At 40.6% G+C, this 20,238-nt stretch overlaps 1 protein-coding gene across 3 annotated transcripts in view; it reads left to right on the top strand.

The window, feature by feature from the left end:
• LOC126259584 (peptide transporter family 1-like) overlaps positions 1-20,238 on the top strand; it is a 422,849-nt gene that overhangs the window by 168,957 nt on the left and 233,654 nt on the right. For all 3 annotated transcript variants that reach the window (XM_049956492.1, XM_049956493.1, XM_049956494.1), the window contains one exon: positions 5,439-5,482. In XM_049956492.1, coding sequence (XP_049812449.1) covers positions 5,439-5,482 — 44 coding nt within the window. The remainder of the gene's footprint in view (positions 1-5,438; positions 5,483-20,238) is intronic.

Consider the following 20,238-nt stretch of genomic DNA (forward strand, 5'->3'; position numbering starts at 1 on the left):
ATTCATCAGTTCTGTGTAGGTCCTTCTTCAAATCATTACTGTCTTCCGGCGTTGCTACCTTCTTACAGAAAACCGCATCATCTGCAAACAGCCTTAAAATTTTTGACGTCGCATTCTGTTAGATCATTTATATACATTGTAAACAGCAACAGACCTATCACATTTCAAACTTCCTGGCAGATGAAAACTGTGTATCGGACCGAGACTCGAACTCGGGACCTTTGCCTTTCGGGCATGCAAGTGCTCTACCAACTGAGCTACCCAAGTACGACTCGCGCCCCGTCCTCACAGATTTAGTTCTGCCAGTACCTCGTCTCGTACATTCCAAACTTTACAGAAACACTCCTGCGAACCTTGCAGAACTAGCACTCCTGAAAGAAAGGATATTGCGGAGACATGCCTTGGCCACAGCCTGGGGGATGTTTCCAGAATGAGATTTTGCGCTGATATGAGACTTCCTGGCAAATTAAAACTGTGTGCCGGACCGAGACTTGAAAGGCAAAGGTCCCGAGTTTCTGTCCGGCACACAGTTTTAATCTGCCAGGAAGTTTCATATCAGCGCACACTCCGCTGCAGAGTGAAAATGTCATTCTGACTATCACATTTCCTTTGGGTACCCCCCACCCCGAATCCACCTCCAGAAATTTCCTTTCTGTCAATTTTGTTCAGTTAACGTCTAGGAACATAGCATCAACCTGAGAGCCGATATTTACAGTGCTGTGGGTCTCATGGAGGATCAGAGAGAGCTGAATTTCGCAAGATCTCTGTTTGCGGAATCCATGTTGATTTTTATGGAGGAATTTTCATTTTCCAAAAACGTGATAATACATGAGCATAAAACATGTTCCATAGTACTTCAACATACTGATGTCATCGATACGGGCCTATTAATTATGTGCATATGTCCAGCGACTCTTTTTGAAAACGAGAATGACCTGCGATTTTCATCCGGTCGCTAGGAATCCTTCGATCCTCCAGCGACCTATGATAAACCACTGCTAGAAGGAAAGTAAGTTCTTTCGCATAACCTCTGTACAATCTTACATGTACCACATATGACTGGTGATGACTTTCCACTACAAAGCGATTGTAGTTGTTTTTCTATTCCGCGGTCCGTTATCTCAACATCTGTCATTTAGAAGTTCGTACGTGATTGAAAGGAGGGACCGTATGATGAAATCATTTCGGAAGATCGAATTAAGTCACTTTCCGTTTCGGTGCCATTATGGTCTCTGAATGCGTGAATATGTGATATCAAACCGCTTACTAATTTCACTTAAGATCAGAACCTCTTAGGGTTTTTACTCATATAGGTTGACGAAATTTTATTCTCAAAGTCACTTAACATGTCTCTCATTGCTATCTTTACACTCATTTTCGCATCGTTTAAGTTTTGTTTGTCAGCTAGGTTTTGACTTCTCTTGAATCTACGATAAAGCTCTTTGTTTACCTATCAGTTTTCTAATACGGATATTAAACCACGGTGGATCTTTCCAATCCCCTAAGCCCTTGTTCGGAACATACTTGTGTAAGGCATACTGGACGATGTTTTTGAATTTTTTCGGTTGTGATCCATATCTTCGTCACCAACACTGTGTATTTGATGTTAACTGCTAAGATTCTCTGCAGTTTGTACCCTGTATCTGAAACTAGATGGGGTAGTGTGATAGAGACCGCTTACATTGAGAAAGGAAACTAAACATAGAAGGTGTCTCACTCTAGCGCGGTATATTTCCGTCTTAGCAAACAGCTGTACTAGTCATATTGTTGCTCGCTTTATTTTCCACACTCAGTGAAGACACTGCTATTCGTTCCGTAACTGTCGAAACATGTGTGGCCCCTGCATGTTACACACGCACCCCAACGCGGAAGTTTCCAGAAGTTCAGACAGCACATCCCAAGGGAATACCAGGTGGAGCAACAGAGATCAAAGTTTGTCATGCGTATCGCATTGCACCTGAGATAAACATTTGGAAACTTCAGTTCCCATGTCAGACTGTTCGTTTTGGAGTCCTTTAACCTGAATCGTTTCGAAAGAAAGGCTTGGATATACACTGTGAAGAGATATATGTGATAATGGAAAATATGCAGAAACCGTAAATTCTTGTTTTCGACATTCCGCGCGAGTAAAGCCGACGCTTCGTTTGGTACGAGGTAAATGAACGTGGGGCCCAAGAGAAAGATTTCCGTGTACGTGGAATTTTTCCCAGCGTCGTCGGCGGTGATGAGAGCTCATTTGCACTTGTGAACTGTGTCAAGATGTGGGAGCGTCCCAGAAGACAGCTGCGAAAACAGGTGTGACACGCATTGGCAGCAGGAACTTATTACACTTGCAACAGCTCTGGCCTAAGTACCCAATAACGCTGTCTTCGCTGCCCTTTCAGTTCTAATTGCTGGTGAATGTCTGATGTAGTATTCAGGGGTTGGTAGTTCGCTTATTAGTATAAAGACTAGTCCCGAATGGCGTTATGTGCTGCCCTTTCCCGAATCGTGCATACGACAGCGTTGACACGTAGCTACTAGCACATTCGTTATTGTCAAGTGAGTGCATACAAAATAGATCTCAAGCAAAAACATTACGCACAAATTAGTTAACGTATAGAAAAAGGTATAGAATGACCATTTTCATATAAGAAATGGAAAAGTTTCGCATACTTGAATACAGTAATCAAGTGGGCCCTGCATCTCGTTTGGGAGATAGATGTAGATCTGAATATGAAACTTAGTTGTATCTGTGTCAGTGTTCATTGCAGATTTGAAGACCTACGCTTGTGAATTCATATCTAAAAATTTCTAGATTTGTCGAACCTGCTTCTTAGCTCGGATCAGTAACACTATAGATTGCTCATAGAAAGAGAATTTTATGTTCCTGATAAGACAATGAAAGAGTTAAATAGCGTCTTTCCAGGATCCAGCTACACACCGATTTAATTTCCTATTAAAAAGCTGCAGCGGCGTTCGTGATAATTTAGATATATTACCAGGTACGGTAATATATTGACAGCAGTGAAAACAGGTTAGAGGTGAAATATGTGGCATAAATACATGTCTGCCTCCAGAGAGACAGTGTTTTCATAGCTGCCAAACATTAAATTATATGTAGCGTCGAAAGCTTACATCAAGGCTCTGCAAACGGTAAGTTAGCAGACAAACGTAATTTGAAAATAGTAGTCTGACTCGGTGATGATGGGATATGTTAACGGGCAAGATGCGGAATGCTTCAGAATAAAGCATGCACACTTCTTAATAGCATCGTAGATGGCGATCCAAGTTTTCTGACGTTGACTGAGTGCTTACCAGCGGGGACCGAAAGGAAATGGGAATTATTTAGTTACACATTTTGTATTTTACAGAACACTGACCAAGTTGCTTAACTTTCCGAAAGAGACAATCGGATCTAATGTTTTTGTTCTAATATTTCACTCATTGAGGAAAACAGTTTTTGAATTCGTCCGAAGTTAAGTCCATTAGTTTTTGTTTCACTTATTCAATGTGTTGAGAACTATTCCACTGCAAAACTCTTCATTCTACGCCAGGGGGCATGGGGCCATATCCGGTGAGTAGTGTGGTTGCAAAAGCATTGTTTTCTTTTTTTTTTCGCCAAAGCTGCATTACACTCAGCGGTATGTGATGTGGATCGTTGACATCATGGATGGGTCAGTTCTTTGGTCGTCGTACTGTAGGTATACGCCATCATTTTAGCACCTGAAGGCACCGACGCAACATGAGCGGACACGCCTGTGTATAAAGTGCGCCAATCACAAATAACATTGTTCTATACCGTTCCATTGCTGTTTTACAATGTTGAGTCGCTGCCTGTTCCTTCATTAATGCTTTGGCTAACAAAGCAGTGAGTTGTGTTGTTCAAAAATGTGTAAAATCTTATGGGACTTAACTGCTAAGGTCATCAGTCCCTAAACTTACACTCTACTTAACCTAAATTATCCGAAGGACAAACACACACACCTGTGCCCGAGGAAGGACTCGAACCTCCGCCGGGACCAGCCGCACTGGCCATGACTGCAGCGCCTGAGACCGCTCGGCTAATCCCGCGCGGCAGTTGTGTTGTCATACGTCCGAGTGGGCAGCAGTAATATAAAACAAATAGCAAGCCAACTGAGAAAAAATTTACGATCGGTACAAGTCAATGACCAGATTCCGAGCTTGCAGCACAGTCCCACAATGAAGCAGTTATCCATGAGGTAATTGCTAAAGAAATAGGTAGTTGGCAGGGATCTGATGCAACTGCGCTGTTTAGTGCTTCGAGTGAGTCATTACTATCGAGTAACACTTGTGTGCGGCAACAGGATGATACCCTGAAAAGTTTATTTTTTATTGTTTAACTAAAAAGTGATTTAGCTCATGTAATGTTAGTTTACTTTATCGTTCTTTAATTAAATAAGACTGATAAATTTGTTTACACATTTTTATCTTGGTAACATAAAGTCAGCTATTCTTTATTTGTGTACAAAGTGCGCCACGCGTCTGCTCGTGTTATGTAAAACGCTGCACCCGCTCGAGGGTTAAAAGTTGCTCCTATCGAAATAACAGAGTGGGGTCATGCAGTAATCAAGACACAATAATCGGCCATCCACTTTTATCTTCTAATGCTTTCCCTAAATCATTTAGGTGGAATTTCTAGACGGTTCCGTAGTAAAGGCGATGACCAGTTTCCCGTCTAAACCTTCACCAGTTCTAATTGTTCACCGTGTACGTCTGTAATGATCTTAACGTCGACGGAGCAACGGTTCTTTATCATTGGTATTATTAATATACGTTCTTTTTAATTATTATTAATTAAATTTAATTACCTGTTTCATGATCAAGTGACAATACGACAGAAATCTTATGGAATAAAGAAAACGTAATAAGTAAAACAGTCTTCCACTTCAGAGAGAGTTTGCAAGTATGTTTATCGTATTAAGAATGAACTTAAGAATGAAAATAATAGTAAAAGTGGAACTGTTGCCTGTACATACCCTAATTCTACGAAGAGCACCAACTCAGCCCTAATAGGTGAAAATATAACGATCCGTATATCTAAATTTCCCTTTGCGTAAGACGTAGTCAAAGATTTGTATTTAATTTAGAACTCGCCATTTCTAGCAAGCTCTCTTACTCCGTGACTGAAACAATCTGTTTATAACGTCTGTGATGTCTTTGATTGGAAGGAAGGGGGGAGGAGTAGGATGTACCGCTGAACTCCGACTCTACAGCTCCTGATCTTCCTGGCTTACTTTCTCCTCTTCCTCCTCCCGCTTCTACTACTACTACTACTACTACTTCCTTCCCATACTCTTCTGTCTCTTTATCTTTCCCTTCATCTTCCTCTACTGCTTATCTTATTTGCATCAATAAATTTCCATGTTTTTTGGTAAACGCCTCCTTTTTTTACTTTCAAATCAACATCTATAGCTTTATTTTTTTCTCCGTTTCAGCGACTGCTTTGCTCGACGAAGAGGAAGAAGAAATCCCGAAAAAGGTATGCCATTTCTTCAGTTTTGTGTGATTGCGTTTGACTGTACTGCATTGTGATGTCAAAAATACACCAGCGAGCAGTGTAGTATCCAATAAGTTCCTTTATTCGAACTCTCGCTATTCATCGAAAAATTATTGTGTGTTATCATGTAAACAGCCTGTAGATAGAGCTTCGTTAACTCCCAATACATAATACATCTTGAATTCTATGTGCTCTAATTAGAGCAGACATTTCTACAACCTTTCAGCGAATGATGACATTGGGAAGCATTATATGCAATTCTTATTTGTAACTATTTTTCTGTTAGAGCGGAGGAAGAATGATAGTAACACAAAGGCACCAGGAAAAAAGGAAATAGAATGTAGATACAGCTTAATAAAGTGTAAGCTATAACTTTGTTTGTAGCATAATAATATTACAAAAATGTTTATGTCTGTTTTGTACTGCTGAAGCACGACGTTTTCAAAACAGTCTTTCTCTGAGTTCATATAATGCGAAAAAAGGCTTCCAACATTGCATTTTCGTAGAGGCCAACTTGGAAGTGAAAATGAGTTTCAGGAAAGCCACCTAATCAAAATGACTCTAGTAGTTATCTTATCCGGTACCTTGTAAGCAGACTGGTATGCAAATTGCAGTGACGCCTGCCTTTGTATATACTCACTCAAAGGTAGTTATGAAACATGAGCACTCACGGACATATTTAGAGTTTTCTATCCTTCCTAACAGTTAAGCACGAGCTAACAAGTAGAAAAATCGAAGGGTTTTTTACAGTCAGCAGATACGTTGTTTGTAGGACGTACATCTGCAATTCACAATATGGAACTACTGTATTATTAGCTATGCAATACACACATGAATCACGGACATTGCCGAGATGGGGTGGCTTGGATGTATCAACGATATAGATAGCTGTATCTTGGGTGCAACCACAATGGAGGGGTTTCTATAGAGAGGCCACACTACCTTATAGTTCCTGGAGTGGGACAGCAGCCTTTTCAGTAGTTTCAGGGGCAACAGTCTGTGTGATTGACTCATCTGGCCTTGTAAAGTTAGACAACATGGCCTCACCGTGCTGGTACGGCTGAAAGAAAAAGGAAAACGACAACCATTATTTTTTCCTAGGACATGTAGCACTTTTATATGGATAAACGAGGATGGCTTCCTCTTGGGTAAAATATTCCGGAGGTAAAGCAGTTCCCTATTTGTATCTCCGAGCAAAGAATATACAGCAAGATATCGTCATAACGAGAAACAAAACTGACATTCCACAGGTAGGAACGTGGAATGTTAGATCCCTTAATCGGTTGGAAGGTTAGAGAATTCAAAAAGGGAAATGGGCAGGGTGCACAGGGTGAAGTTAGATACAGTGGTAATTAGCGAAGTGTGGTGGCAAGAAAAACAGGTCTTTCGGTGAAGTGAGTACAGGATATAAATACAAAATCAAATAGGAGTAATGAAAAAGAAAACAGGAGTGCGGGAACCCTACTATGAACAGCACAGTGAATGTATTATCGTAGCTAACGTACACCACAGTAGTAAAAGTTTGTATACCAACTAGCTCTGCAGACGAAGAGATTGAAAGAATGTATGATCAGATAAAAAAATTATTGAGGTAGTTAAGGGAGACGAAAATTTAATTGCGATGGGGGACTGGAGTTCGATAGTAGAAAATAAACAGAAGGAAAATACGTAGGGGAACATGGACAGGGGGACAAAAGAACGAAACAGGAAACCATCTAGAAGATTTTAACCCACAGCTTATTCAATAATTAATAATACTTGGTTTAAGAACCGTGGAAGAAGGCTGTATACGTGGAAAAGACCTGGAGACACTGGAAGGTTTCGGACTGATTATCTAATGGTAAGACAGAGGTTTCGAAACCAGATTTTAAGCTGCGGGATATTTCCAGGGGCCAGTGTGGACTCTGACTATAATTTATCGGTTATGAACTGCAGATTAAAAGTGAAGAGATTGCAAAAAGGTAGGAAATTAAGGAGATCTGGATAAATAGGAAGAACTAGAGGTTACTGAAAATTTTAGAAAGAGCATTCGTCAACAGTTGACTGAAACAGGGAAAGGAATGCAGTGATAAACGAATGGGTAGCTTTGGGAGATGAAATAGTGAATTCAGAAGAGTGTCAAATACATAAAAGACTAGGCCTATTAGAAATCCTTAGCTGACACAGGATATATTTAAGTTGAGGAAAGAAGAAAATATGGAAATACAGAAAGTAAAGTAGGCAAAAGAAAATATAAGCATTTACAAACTGAGGTTGGCAGAAAGTGCAGAGTGGCTATTGGACAAATGAAAGGCTGTAGCCCTGGCGGAGGTTCGAGTCCTCCCTCTGGCATGGGTGTATGTGTTTGTCCTTAGGTAATTTAGGTTAAGTAGTGTGTAGGCTTAGGGACTGATGACCTTAGCAGTTAAGTCCCATAAGATTTCACACACATTTGAATATTTTTTGAAAGGCTGTAGAAGCAAGTATAACTAGGCGAAAGACAGATACTGCCTATAGAAAAATTAAAGAGCTCTTTTGAGAGCAGGAATATGAAGATATCAGAAAGTAAACCATTATTAAGCAAAGAGGGGAAAGCTCAAAGGTGGAAGGAATATATGGAAGGACAAAACACTGAAAAATATAAGTCGAAACAAGGCTACTGGTGTAGATGACATTTCTCACAATTGTTGAGATCCTTGGGAGGGCCAGCCATGACAACACTCTTCCATCTGGTGTGCAACATGTACGAGATAGACGAAGTACCCGCAGACTTCAAGGAGAATGTAACACAAGCCAACGATGGAAAAACTTTTTTGCTGAAAATAACTTATTCTTATGTTTTTTAGGGTGGGAAATCCAAATATAATACTTAAAAAACTGCATCACCCACCATTTCTTCACATTTTACAATTAAATTTATTAAATTAAGCGATTTTTAAAGAATTTAACAGTTTTTATATAGTTAAAATAATTAAAAAGGAGATGTAATGAATGTAGATGACGTTGGTAGCACTGTTGAAAAACATTTGCTGGCAAAAAAACGTCGATTCTATTTTTGTGTTAACAGATGGTGTTTTGTTTACTGTCAACCTAACCTCACTTTCCCGTTTCCTGTACATGAGCACAGTACAATATCTAATTGTGGTCGTAAAAACCTTTCTCACAGTTTTTGTTATATTTTTGGTGAATTTGTGATTAAAAAACGCCAAAGAAATATTACAGACTTCGTGAAAAAGGCTTATCTTTCATACTTTTGATCTAAACTTCGTGATAGATAAATCTCGGGCGCCACATGAGATATGTTATGTGTGTGTTGAAGATCTGAAAAAGTGGTCCAAAAAGGAGAAAAAGCCTTTAGATTTGCTGTTCCTATGGTATGGAGGGAGTCAAGAAATCATTCCAATGATTGCTACTTTTGCAGTGTTGATATTACTGGTCATAATTCGAAAAACAAGAAGGTTATAAGCTAGCCTAGTCTACTGTCCGCCATCCGACCAGTAGGGCACGGTGTAGATTTATTGGTTCCTGAACCACCAGATGATTTAAATTCGACTTCAACAGAAGTGTATTTCTGATATACGATCTGTTTAAGATGAACGAGATGATGATGAATTCCATTGCAACACAGAAAGTCTAGAGCCCAAATTGTTTACTCAGACCGAGCTTAACGATTTGGTTAGGGATCTGGGCTTAACGATAGAAAAAGCTGAATTGCTTGGCTCTAGATTAAAAGAAAAGAACTTACTGGCAGATGGAACCAGCTTATACATGTATAGAAAGAGAGAGCAGGAATTTTCCAAGTTTTTTCCACAAGAAGGTGATTTAGTGTACTGCTCAGACATTCTCTGTCTGATGAATGAGTTTGGTATTGAATACAAAAAAGAAGACTAGGGGCTGTTTATTGATTCATCCAAAACTATTTTAATGGCTGTTTTATTACATAATGGTAACATGTATGCATCTATACCTGCTGGACATTCTGTACATATGCAAGAAAGATATAAAAACCTAGAAATAGCGCTAGATGAAATAGGCTATTCTGCTCATGGTTAGATGATGGGTGGCGATCTAAAAGTAACATGCATGCTCCTTGGTCACAGGGTGGCTTTACCAAATTTCCATGTTTCTTGTGTGCATGGGACATTATGGCTAGGTATCAACACTGATGCAGAAAGAACTGGCCTGTGAGGGGGGTCTTTAAAACCTGGTGAGAAGAACATTCTACGCAAAAACCTTGTATTTCCAAAACACGCACTCCTACCACCTCTACATATAAAGTTAGGCCTAATGGAACAGTTTGTAAAGGCTTTGTCTAAAGATGGACCATGTTTTAAGTATTTCTGCCAAAAGTTTCCATACCTTTCAGAAGCTAAGCTAAAAGAAGGCGTCTTTGTCGGACCTGACATTAGAAAATGGCCTTAAATGAAAATGGCCTTAAATGAAAAAGAAGCATGGGTATCATTCAAGCAAGTCGTTACAAAGTTCTTAGGACATGAAAAAGCCCCAGAATATGTTTCTATTATAGCTACAATGTTAAAGAAGTTTAAAACTTTAGGAAGTTTAATGACCCTGAAAGTTCACTTTTTGAACAGTCACCTTGATTACTTCCCGGACAATATGGGAGATGTTAGTGAGGAGCAAGGAGAGCGTGTTCACCAGGACATTAAAGTTATGGAAAGACGCTACCAAGGCCGCTGGAATACCAACATGACAGGGGACTAGTGTTGGTCACTTCACCGAGAAGTTCAGCAAGCGACTCATCGTAGAAAAAGCTACACAAGAAGATTCAAAGAAAAAAGCTGAAGAAAATACAAACCAATTCCAACTGACAAGTGAAACGTCTATTAACACATATCATTGTTTTAAGTAGCTTACTGTAAATACAAACCATGCTTATGTTGTTTATGTTGTAACAAAGCGTTTCATTAATTTCCCTTACCGTACAGCATAGGATTTTTTAACTATATAATAAAAAGCATATTGCTCGAAAACTATGGGTGATCCAAAAAAACTAATACTAGATTTGGGTTCAACTCATAAAAATCAGTAAAGATCAGCTATCAAAGTAAAAAAAGTTTTTCAAAAAAAATTTTTCGTTGGCCTGTGATAATCATTCCAATTCCAAAGAAAGCAGGTGCTGACATGTGTGAATATTACCGAACTATCAGTAATAAATCATGGTTGCAAAATACTGACACGAATAATGTAATTAACATATGAATAGAAAAACTGCTAGAAACCGACCTTGGGTAAGGTCAATTGGTATTGCGGAGAAATTAAGGAACTTTCGAGGTAATATTGACCCTACGAGTTCTCTTAGAAGATAGGTTAAGAAAACGCAAGCCTATGTTTGCAGCATTTATAGACTTAGAGAAAGCCTTTGACAATGTTGGCTGGAATACACTCTTTAAATTTATGAATGTAACAGGGGTAAAATACAGGGGCAGAAAGATTATATACAACTTGTATAAAAATCCAGACGACAGTTACAAGAGTCAAGGGGCACGGAAGGGAAGCAGAGGTTGAGAAGGGAATGAGACCAGGATTGTAGCTTATCCAGATGTTATTTAGTCGGTATATGGAGCAAGCAGTGAAGAAAAGCAAGGAGAAATCCGGAGAAGAAATTTAAGTTTAGGGAGAAGAAATAAAAGCTTCTAGGTTTGCCGGTGGCACTGCAATTCTCTCAAAGACAGCATAGAACTTGGAAGAGCAGTTGAACGGAATGGATAGAGTCTTGAAAAAGAGGTTATAAGACGAGTACCAACTAAAATAAATCAATGCAATGTAGTCGAATTAAATAAGGTGATTCTTAGGGAATTAGATTAGGAAATGAGTCTTTAAAGGTAGTAGACGAATCTTATTGTTTGGGCAGCAAAATAAGTGGAAGGTGAGAGCATATAAAATGCGTACTGGCCTAGCAAGGAAAGCATTTCCGAAAAAGATAAATTTATTAATACTGAACGTAAATTTAATTTATGATGGGAAGTCTTTTCTGAAGCTATTAGTCTGAATAGTAGCCCTGTACTGTAATGAAGCGTGAACAATAAGCAGTTCAGAAACGAAGAGAATGAAAGCTTTCGAAATGTGTGCTACAGAAGAATCCTGAAGATTAGGTGGTTAGATCACGCAACTACTGAGGAGAGAATAGATCAAACTGTGAAGAAAAGAAATTTATGGCTCAGTTGGCTAAAAGAAATGGTCAGTTGATAGGCATCAAGGTATTTCCAGTTTGGTACTGGAGAGAACTGTTGGAGGTGAGTTGTGGAGGGAGACCAAGGGACGAATATAGCAAGCAAGTTCAAATGGATGTAGGTTACAGTAGTTATTCGGAGATGAAGAGGCTTGCAAAAAAAAAAATGGCTCTGAGCACTATGGGACTCAACTGCTGTGGTTATCAGTCCCCTAGAACTTAGAACTACTTAAACCTAACTAACCTAAGGACATCACACACATCCATGCCCGAGGCAGGATTCGAACCTGCGACCGTAGCGGTCGCACGGTTCCGGACTGCGCGCCTAGAACCGCGAGACCACCGCGGCCGGCAAGAGGCTTGCACAAGATAAATTAGAGTAGATAGCTAGATCAAATCAGCCTTCACACTAAAGACCACAATAACTCTACACATATCTTCTCTTCAGTGTTAATTGCTAGGGTCCATCGAATTCTAAGGCACGTTATTAAGATCGGCAAGTATTCTATTTTGCTCTCGCTGGATGGAAACAGTGAGGTACATTAATTTTTATGATCCCTCGCTCCATAAACACTGGCCTTACCACAGTGTGCCCTCTGGTGTCTTCTAGCCTGTTCTATTCTCAGGCGGATTGAATTATCATATTATGCCATACTCTGTTGTCATCTCGTGTCCACTAATTATTTGCTGTAAGAACGGTGATCAACTGATCTATTTCTGATGTTAAGACAATACTTATTGGTGTACTGCACATCGTATTGCCTCTTATTTTCGTGTTATGCATCTTACTCAGTATTTTTCCGGCACTTCATGTTGGCAGAGGTAAAATGTGTGACGTTCCGTGAATGCGATACTGATAGTAAAAATTGAAAAATGTTAAGAGTTACATACGTAAAAGTTACTGACAGATACAGCATACATTGAAAATTTCTGCTACAGAAACAAATAAAAAAAGAGCATTTTTTCGGTACAATGCTTTTCACAAGCAGCGAGTGAAATAGTTCTCGATAAAACGTCTTCAATTGTCAGCAATGCTGTGAAGCATAGAAATACTTTAAAGAACCTTAGACGTACAACTTTGCTCTCGTGGGCACTGCGCATTCAAATCGTCATTCTTCGTCTGTCTTTGAAGAGCATTTCGATGTTGTAGTGCAAAAATAAGATAGAAAGACCTGTGTATACTACACCACCAGAAACAGTAATCTTGGCGCATTTCTGCAATTTACAGAGTTCTGCAAGGCACAATTAAGGTACTTCTAGGGTACCATACTTATTTACAGAGCAAGAGACAGCACATCGTGTCACGTGATCGTAACTGATGCTGAACAGATACGATGTACCACCCATGTTGCAATACAATTGGATGTTTGAAAACGAAGTTGCATTTTATAAGGTTGGATAACATGTACGCTATTTTATTCTTGTCAGCAGAACAAAAATAGTTTACATGTTATTCAGCCTTAAATATGGAATTGTACTGCCAAGAAGTAACGAAAGAATCCATAAGTAAGAAGTTGCAGTTGCCACCATCCAAAAATCAGGATCGTTCGAGAAGGAATGATTGCTGCTTTCTACACCATAATAGTTGTATTACAATTGTAGGTGTGTGTTTGAAGATAGAGACACCGCAGGTAAATTATTTCGTCACTACACAGCTCCAAAACGTTGGTTAACCCTTGCAGTGAGTGTTTAGTAGTTTTTCATAACTCTGTAGCTCTCAGGTACCGCATGCGCTTTGTCTGTATTCGGCACGTCAAGATGCGGTTCAATGTTTTGCGAATTCCTGCAACTTTAAAATTAATGCTGGCCCATGAGGATGGATCTTTTTGTTAGAAGACACAAAAGGAAGATGTTAAATAGTCGACTTAGATTTGAGTGTAGCAGATATTAATTTTAAGACGTAAAGGGAAAAATAAATGGAAGTTTTTTTAACGTACATCTCGACAGAAACCTTTAGAGCCGCTGTTGAGGGCTCGTCGGTCCATCAGAGACAACGTTCTACTTACAAGTGCCTTAACCTGCCGGGCCATTGTAGCTGCTCCACGTGCGCCCACCTAATGTAAACACATGAATTATCCAGCACGTCGTTTGCATTACAGATAAAATACCCAGTTTCCTCTCTCATTCCCTTAGGCAATTTGCGCTCTCTGTTTACAGATGCTGAGACAAATCTGTCATTCAGAAGTATGTCATGTTTGTAACAGTTTCAGTTATCTTCCCACTTTTTCGAATTTCAGACAATATGGTTATCAACGAACTCTTAGATATAGGAATGTCACATCATGTTAACCTGTAGTTACTGTTTTTACAACAACACAATTGAAACAAACACACAAAAGTCGTCTGTTTCCTACTTACAGGGTAATTATAGTCCATCAAGCATTTAAAAAAAATTGGTATACGTAAATGGATGAACATAGCGTAAGAAATGACCAGTGCGTGAAAAGCAGATAGCCGAACTTTTTTGAACGTGATGCCAGCAATTTAGTTTGAAAAATTGCCGACAGGGAGCGATCACCGTAGTTGCAGAAAATTGCGGTGAACCAGGCAGAGAAAGCATTTTGTATGCTAGAATTTGCCCTTTGCCAATCGGTAGGGAATGTGCAAACAGCTTTCTGTGGCAACTTTCGCAAAACGCCACCAGTTTACAAAGCATAGTGAAGTGGTATAAGAAATTCGAGGAGGATGGTTGTTTGTATGACGCAAAACGTGTGGGCCTACCGGACTTGTCAAAACACACAGTGGACCGTATGAGGGACGTGGTGTTTCCATGTGCCACAAAGTCTAAGTCGCGAGCTAATACAGAATTGATCATCCCTCAGCCAATCACGTGGAAGACCCTTCGATTAAGAGCGGCCTGCAAGCCATAAGCTACGACGGTAAATTTCGCCGTCTGTGGTTCTGTACTGATACGCAGAAGCATCTTAAAAATGACAACTTCGCAAGTAAATTAATCTTCAGTGACAAAGCCTCTTTTCATCTTCCGGGAATGGTCAACTAACATCACACTCGCATATGGAGGACAGAGAATCGACATGCAACTGATTCCGAGAAAGTTAAGGTGTTCTGAGTCGTGTCCAACAAGACTACCTATGGGCTCTTCTTCTTCGCTGAGAAAACTGTCAATGGTGTCATTCCTCTCGACATGCTGCAACTGTGGTTCGTCCCACAACTTGAAACAGACAGGAAGGATTTCATCTTTCAACAAGACGGCGCCCCTCCACACTTCCACAACTCCACAACTGTGTACGAGGTTACTTGTGTGAAATGTTGCCACTATACTGGATAGGCCGTGTTACGGCTGCTCCGTAGTGCTACTCGAGTGGCCACCTCGGTTACCGTACTTGATGCCTTGGTATTTTTTCTTGTAAGGGTTAGCCGGCCGAAGTGGCCGAGAGGTTCTAGGCGCTACAGTCTGGAGCCGGGCGACCGCTACGGTCGCAGGTTCGAATCCTGCCTCGGGCATGGATGAGTGTGATGTCCTTAGGTTAGTTAGGTTTAAGTAGTTGTAAGCTCTAGGGGACTGATGACCTCAGAAGTTAAGTCCCACAGTGCTCAGAGCCATTTGAACCATTTTTTGTAAGGGTTACATCAAGGATAGCGTCACTGTTTCACTTTAACCACAGAACTTCAAAGACTTGCGACATCGCGTCGCAGCAGTTGTTCTTACCGTTACGACTGATACACTGGGCTGGTTATGGGCAAATTTGGACTTCGGATTAGATGCGTGTCGTGTGACGAAGGGTGGACACATAGAATCTCTATAAACGTTGTAAAAAGCTTTGAGAGTTTGTCTTTCAAATACTGTACTATTTGTTATGTTGTTCTTAGCTATTTATCTGTACCGAATTTTTACAATGTTTCATGGGCTTTAAAATTACCCGGTGTAATGCTGCCGCACAGTGACACGTGTAAGTTGGCTGGCTGATCCGCGGAAGGGGAGTAACACGACAAAGATTTCGGTAGTGAAGTGGGTAAGTGCCGAACTATAAATCGAAAAGCTTAGAACCAGTCCTTGGTCGGTAGTAAGAGTTTCCGAACGCTTCTTGCTGCTTTCATCTCTGTTAATGTTCTGTTGATGCGAAGAATGTCTAACTGCACAGGGGTTCAAAGCCCACTTAAACTGTGACGCCATCAGGCTAAGGCAGTTCAAATGTCATAAGAGGCAAGAGCATATTATTTTCAAAAAGCTCAGTTTTAACTGAATACTCGCCCTGCTCACAAGCTGCGCTTCGCAACAGTTAGATGTATGGATCTCAGGATGCGCTATATCACAAGTTGAAACCGGTTATTCTTATAAAGCATACCAAGTGACCCAGGCAGTGTCGACCTTCGTTATTAAGGAACTCCACCATCGGGCCCTGAAGACCGTTCGGTGCTAACTTATGACTGTGGCATCCTTTGCTAACGGCGTTATTTTTATGCAGTATGGAGGGGCACCTGGTCAGCATGCCGAATCTAGGAGCCGCTACTTCATGTTCAAGTAGCTTCCCAGTTGCGGCCGAAAGCAACTCCTTCCAGTCCTCCGTCTGAGGCCGGCCGAGGTGGTCTCGCGGTTCTAGGCGCGCAGTCCGGAACCGTGCGACTCCTACGGTCGCAGGTTCGAATCCTGCCTCGGGCATGGATGTTTGTGATGTCCTTAGGTTAGTTAGGTTTAAGTAGTTCTAAGTTCTAGGGGACTAATGACCACAACAGTTGAGTCCCATAGTGCTCAGAGCCATTTGAACCATTTGAACCTCCGTCCGAGGATAAATCACTAGTAGTGACGAGAATCGAACGCGACATGTTCTCAAGTCAGCAGGATTCGGTTACCACTCAGCTACAGAGGCAGACAAAAGCACTTGTATTCGTAAAAGTGGATTTACGGAGAGAAATGAAGAATGTCAGTCGATATTCTGTATTATGTATAGGAAGGTGGAAAAGAAAAGCTGGAAAACGTTATTTTACTCCCTCCATAGTACTTTCTAGCAAGGATAAGAAAGAAACTAGCTACAAACTGAAAGCATCACACCATCACATGTAAAAGAAGGGTTACAATTTTGTGTTTTACAAGGGAGATTCTTTACTCTTTTTACCATGACCTTCATCAGCACTATGGATGACGTGAATATGTTACAATATTGATGTTAAAAGATACGCACTCGCAAAAAATTTGCCAAGAGTTCTAAGCACTATTCAAAAGATGAGCCAGACATTGATATTAGCGAAATCTTCGAAGTGTTAAATTGAAGTCTTTATCAAAAAGATAGGCTCTAAAGGTCGGATAGCTGTGTATTTGTAACACTAGACAAGAATTTTAAATTAACTGGGACAGAAATTGAATCTGCATGTGAAATGGTTTGGATGTGACTAACAAACATGAATGGTATATCGTACTCCAGACTCAGCTGCAGAAATAACTTAACTTCAGGGAAAACGTCTGTTCCTAGTGTGTATGTTTCCCTTTAACGTTACATTACGTAATTAGAGAAGATTTTAATCACTCAACAATTGACTAGGAAAAGTACAACTTCATAACTGGCGGAGCAAACTTCTGGTGAAACAAGTAAATTGTTCATGGTGAATAAAATCCGCTGTAATGCTACTTTCAAAGTTTCTTTAACTGGATAAAGATATGTCCAGTACCCGGGTTTCGGAACACTGATCCCATCTCCAGGTTCTTAATTGGGATCCTGTCGTATGCCATTACGTAGTACCTGAAGAAGGAGTTAGTCTCCTGAAACCCGGGTAGTATACATGCTTTTATCCAAATAAAGGAAATTTAAAATTCTAACCGCAGCGGATTTTACTCACCATGAACAATCCAAGTAACAGTTGTTGATGTCCCACTAAGATCATATAAGAATTTATATCCTATCGCTGAAAATTACATCGAACAAATGTATCAACACCCTATCCTTGATGGAAATACACCCAATTTGTTGGTAACAAACAGACTTAACCTCTTAAAGAGTGTCTACAGGAAGACTGGGGTCAGTGATCGCAATACAGCTGTAGCAATAATTCACCCCAAGGTATAAAAGACTAGAAACGTAAGCAGAAAACTACGTGTTCAGTAAAATCGATAAGGGAGAGGTTATCTCATTTCTCGGACAATATCTGGAATTATTTGGTTCAGGCAGTGAACAAGTAGAGCAGCTGAGACTCATATTCGAACGAACGGCTGACCAAGCTAAAGAAAAATATGTTCCTATCAGAATAATTTAACATGATAGAGAAACGATTTGGTAACTAGAAAGGATATGAATGAAGCCCTCAATAGTTACCGCAGCAAAGTATTTCCAGAAATCCTGTCTTACAGCCCTATGGAAGTCTAAGGAAGGAGAAGCACACAGCAGCCAGTCGCAATATCAATAGCTTTTGTTATGCTTCTGCCTATGCACCTGCAGGAACATGTGGTGACATGAACTGCTGTGTGTCTGTTGAACTGTAACGAAAATGCATTGAAGATGACTATTTGTAGCCGAAATCTAGATTTGCAAGCGTAATAAAAGCTAATGGGATTGCGACTGACTGCTGTGTACCTCTCCTTCTTTATAAATCTACGGTAGCTATGCACAACGGTTGGTGTTGGAATCAAAGTTGGGTATGAAATTATGGTCATATATTAAGGCAAAATGGTATAGAAATCACGGTCATAATTTACCACAAATCCCTTCGGCAGAGATATGCGGGTTCCGAAAACATCGATCACGAAAAACTTAGCTAAGCTCCTTCTCTGTGGATATAATCATTGCTTCTAGACTTTCGAAAAGTACCTGAGTGAGAGTCTCGTCGACGCCTTCTAAAGAAACTATGTTTATGTGGGGTATCTTAACCAGCTTTGCAAATTGACTGAAAATTTTCTTCCTGCATAGAGAATCATCTACAGACACTGGAGTACTTTCTGGTGTGCTCCTTTAGTGTGCGACACAACCGTTGTTATTCATGTTGCACATTAATTACTTAACAGATCGTAATAGTGAATCTCAGACTTTTCACAAATGATGCAATAATCTATGAAGAAATTCTATGTGGTAAAAATTCCATTAACACCCAGTTACATTTCGTCAAAATGTCAACCTGGTGCAAAACACTGGTAAGTAGCTCTTAACATACAGAAACACAAAGCTGTGCATTTCACAAAACTTAAAAGCGAGGTCTCGTTTGATTATGGGATTAAGGACTCAACTAGAGTCAATCACGTCACACAAACATAAGGAAGTAATAAGGTGTAGAGATAATAAATGGAACTATAACATATGCAGGTATAGCATATGCAGGCTGCGACTCATTGGTAGGATATTGGAAAATTATAGTTTGTGTACAAATGCTATTGCGTACGGTCCGTCCATATTTGAATATTGCTCAAGTGTATAGGACCCATGTGAGGTCAGACTAAAAGGCGACTTACAGCGTACACACTTACTGTGAAGGGTGGCGAGAGTTAGCCTATAACACTCTTGTTTCACTAGCGAGAGGCTTTAACAGAAATGTTGAGAAATCTTAAATACCAGACACTCTAACGTAGAGGCCGTACATCTCACGAGAACCTGCTTACATTCAAGAGTTGTCCTTCAAGGTGGAAACAACGAATATCTCATAGAGATGGTGCAGATATTTTAAGAAAATAACAGAACGTGCACAGGAGTGCAAGCTGTTACTATTCTTGCGTTCCATGTGTGAATGGAAAAAGAAGAAATTTTAATACACTGAAGAGCCAAAGAAACTGGTACACCTGCCTAATATAGTGCAGTGCCCCCAGCGAGCACGCAGAACTACCGCAGCACGACGTCGCATGGACTCGACTAATATCTGAAGTAGTGCTGGAGGGAACTGACACCCTCAATCCTGCAGGGCTGTACATAAATCCATAAAAGTACGAGGGGATGGAGATCTCTTATGAACAGCACGTTGCAAGGCATCCCAGATATGCTCAATAATATTCATGTTTGGGGAGTTTGGGGAGCAGCGGAAGTGTTTTAAACTCAGAAGAGTTCTCCTGGTGCCACTATGTAGCAATTCTGGATGTGTGGTGTGTCGCATTGTCCTGCTGGAATTGCCCAAGTCCTTCGGAAAGCACAATTGAGACAGGATGCTTACTTACGTGTCACCTGTCAGAGTCGTATTTACACGCATCGGGGTCCCATATCACTCCAACTGCACACGCCCCACACCATTACAGAGCATCCACCAGCTAGGACAGTCCCCTGCCGACATGCAGTGTCCATGGACTCATGAGGTTGTCTCCATACCCGTACACGTCCATCCCCTCGATGAAATTTGAAACGAGGCTCGTCCCACCAGGCAGCATGTTTCCAGTCATCAACAGTACAGTGTCGGTGTTGACGGTGCCAGGCGAGGCGTAAAGCTTTGTGTCGTGTCATCAACGCCACAAGAATGGGCCTTCGGCTCCAAAAGCCCATATCATGATGTTTTGTTGAATGATTCGCACGCTGACACTTGTTGATGGCCCAGCATTGAAATCTACAGCAATTCGCGGAAGGGTTACACTTCTGTCATGTTGAACGTTTTTCTTCAGTCACCGTTGGTCCCGTTCTTGCAGGACCTTTTCCCGGCCGCAGCGATA

This window comes from Schistocerca nitens, chromosome 5 (genome assembly GCF_023898315.1).
Source record: "Schistocerca nitens isolate TAMUIC-IGC-003100 chromosome 5, iqSchNite1.1, whole genome shotgun sequence".
Taxonomy (NCBI): Eukaryota; Metazoa; Arthropoda; class Insecta; order Orthoptera; family Acrididae; genus Schistocerca; species Schistocerca nitens.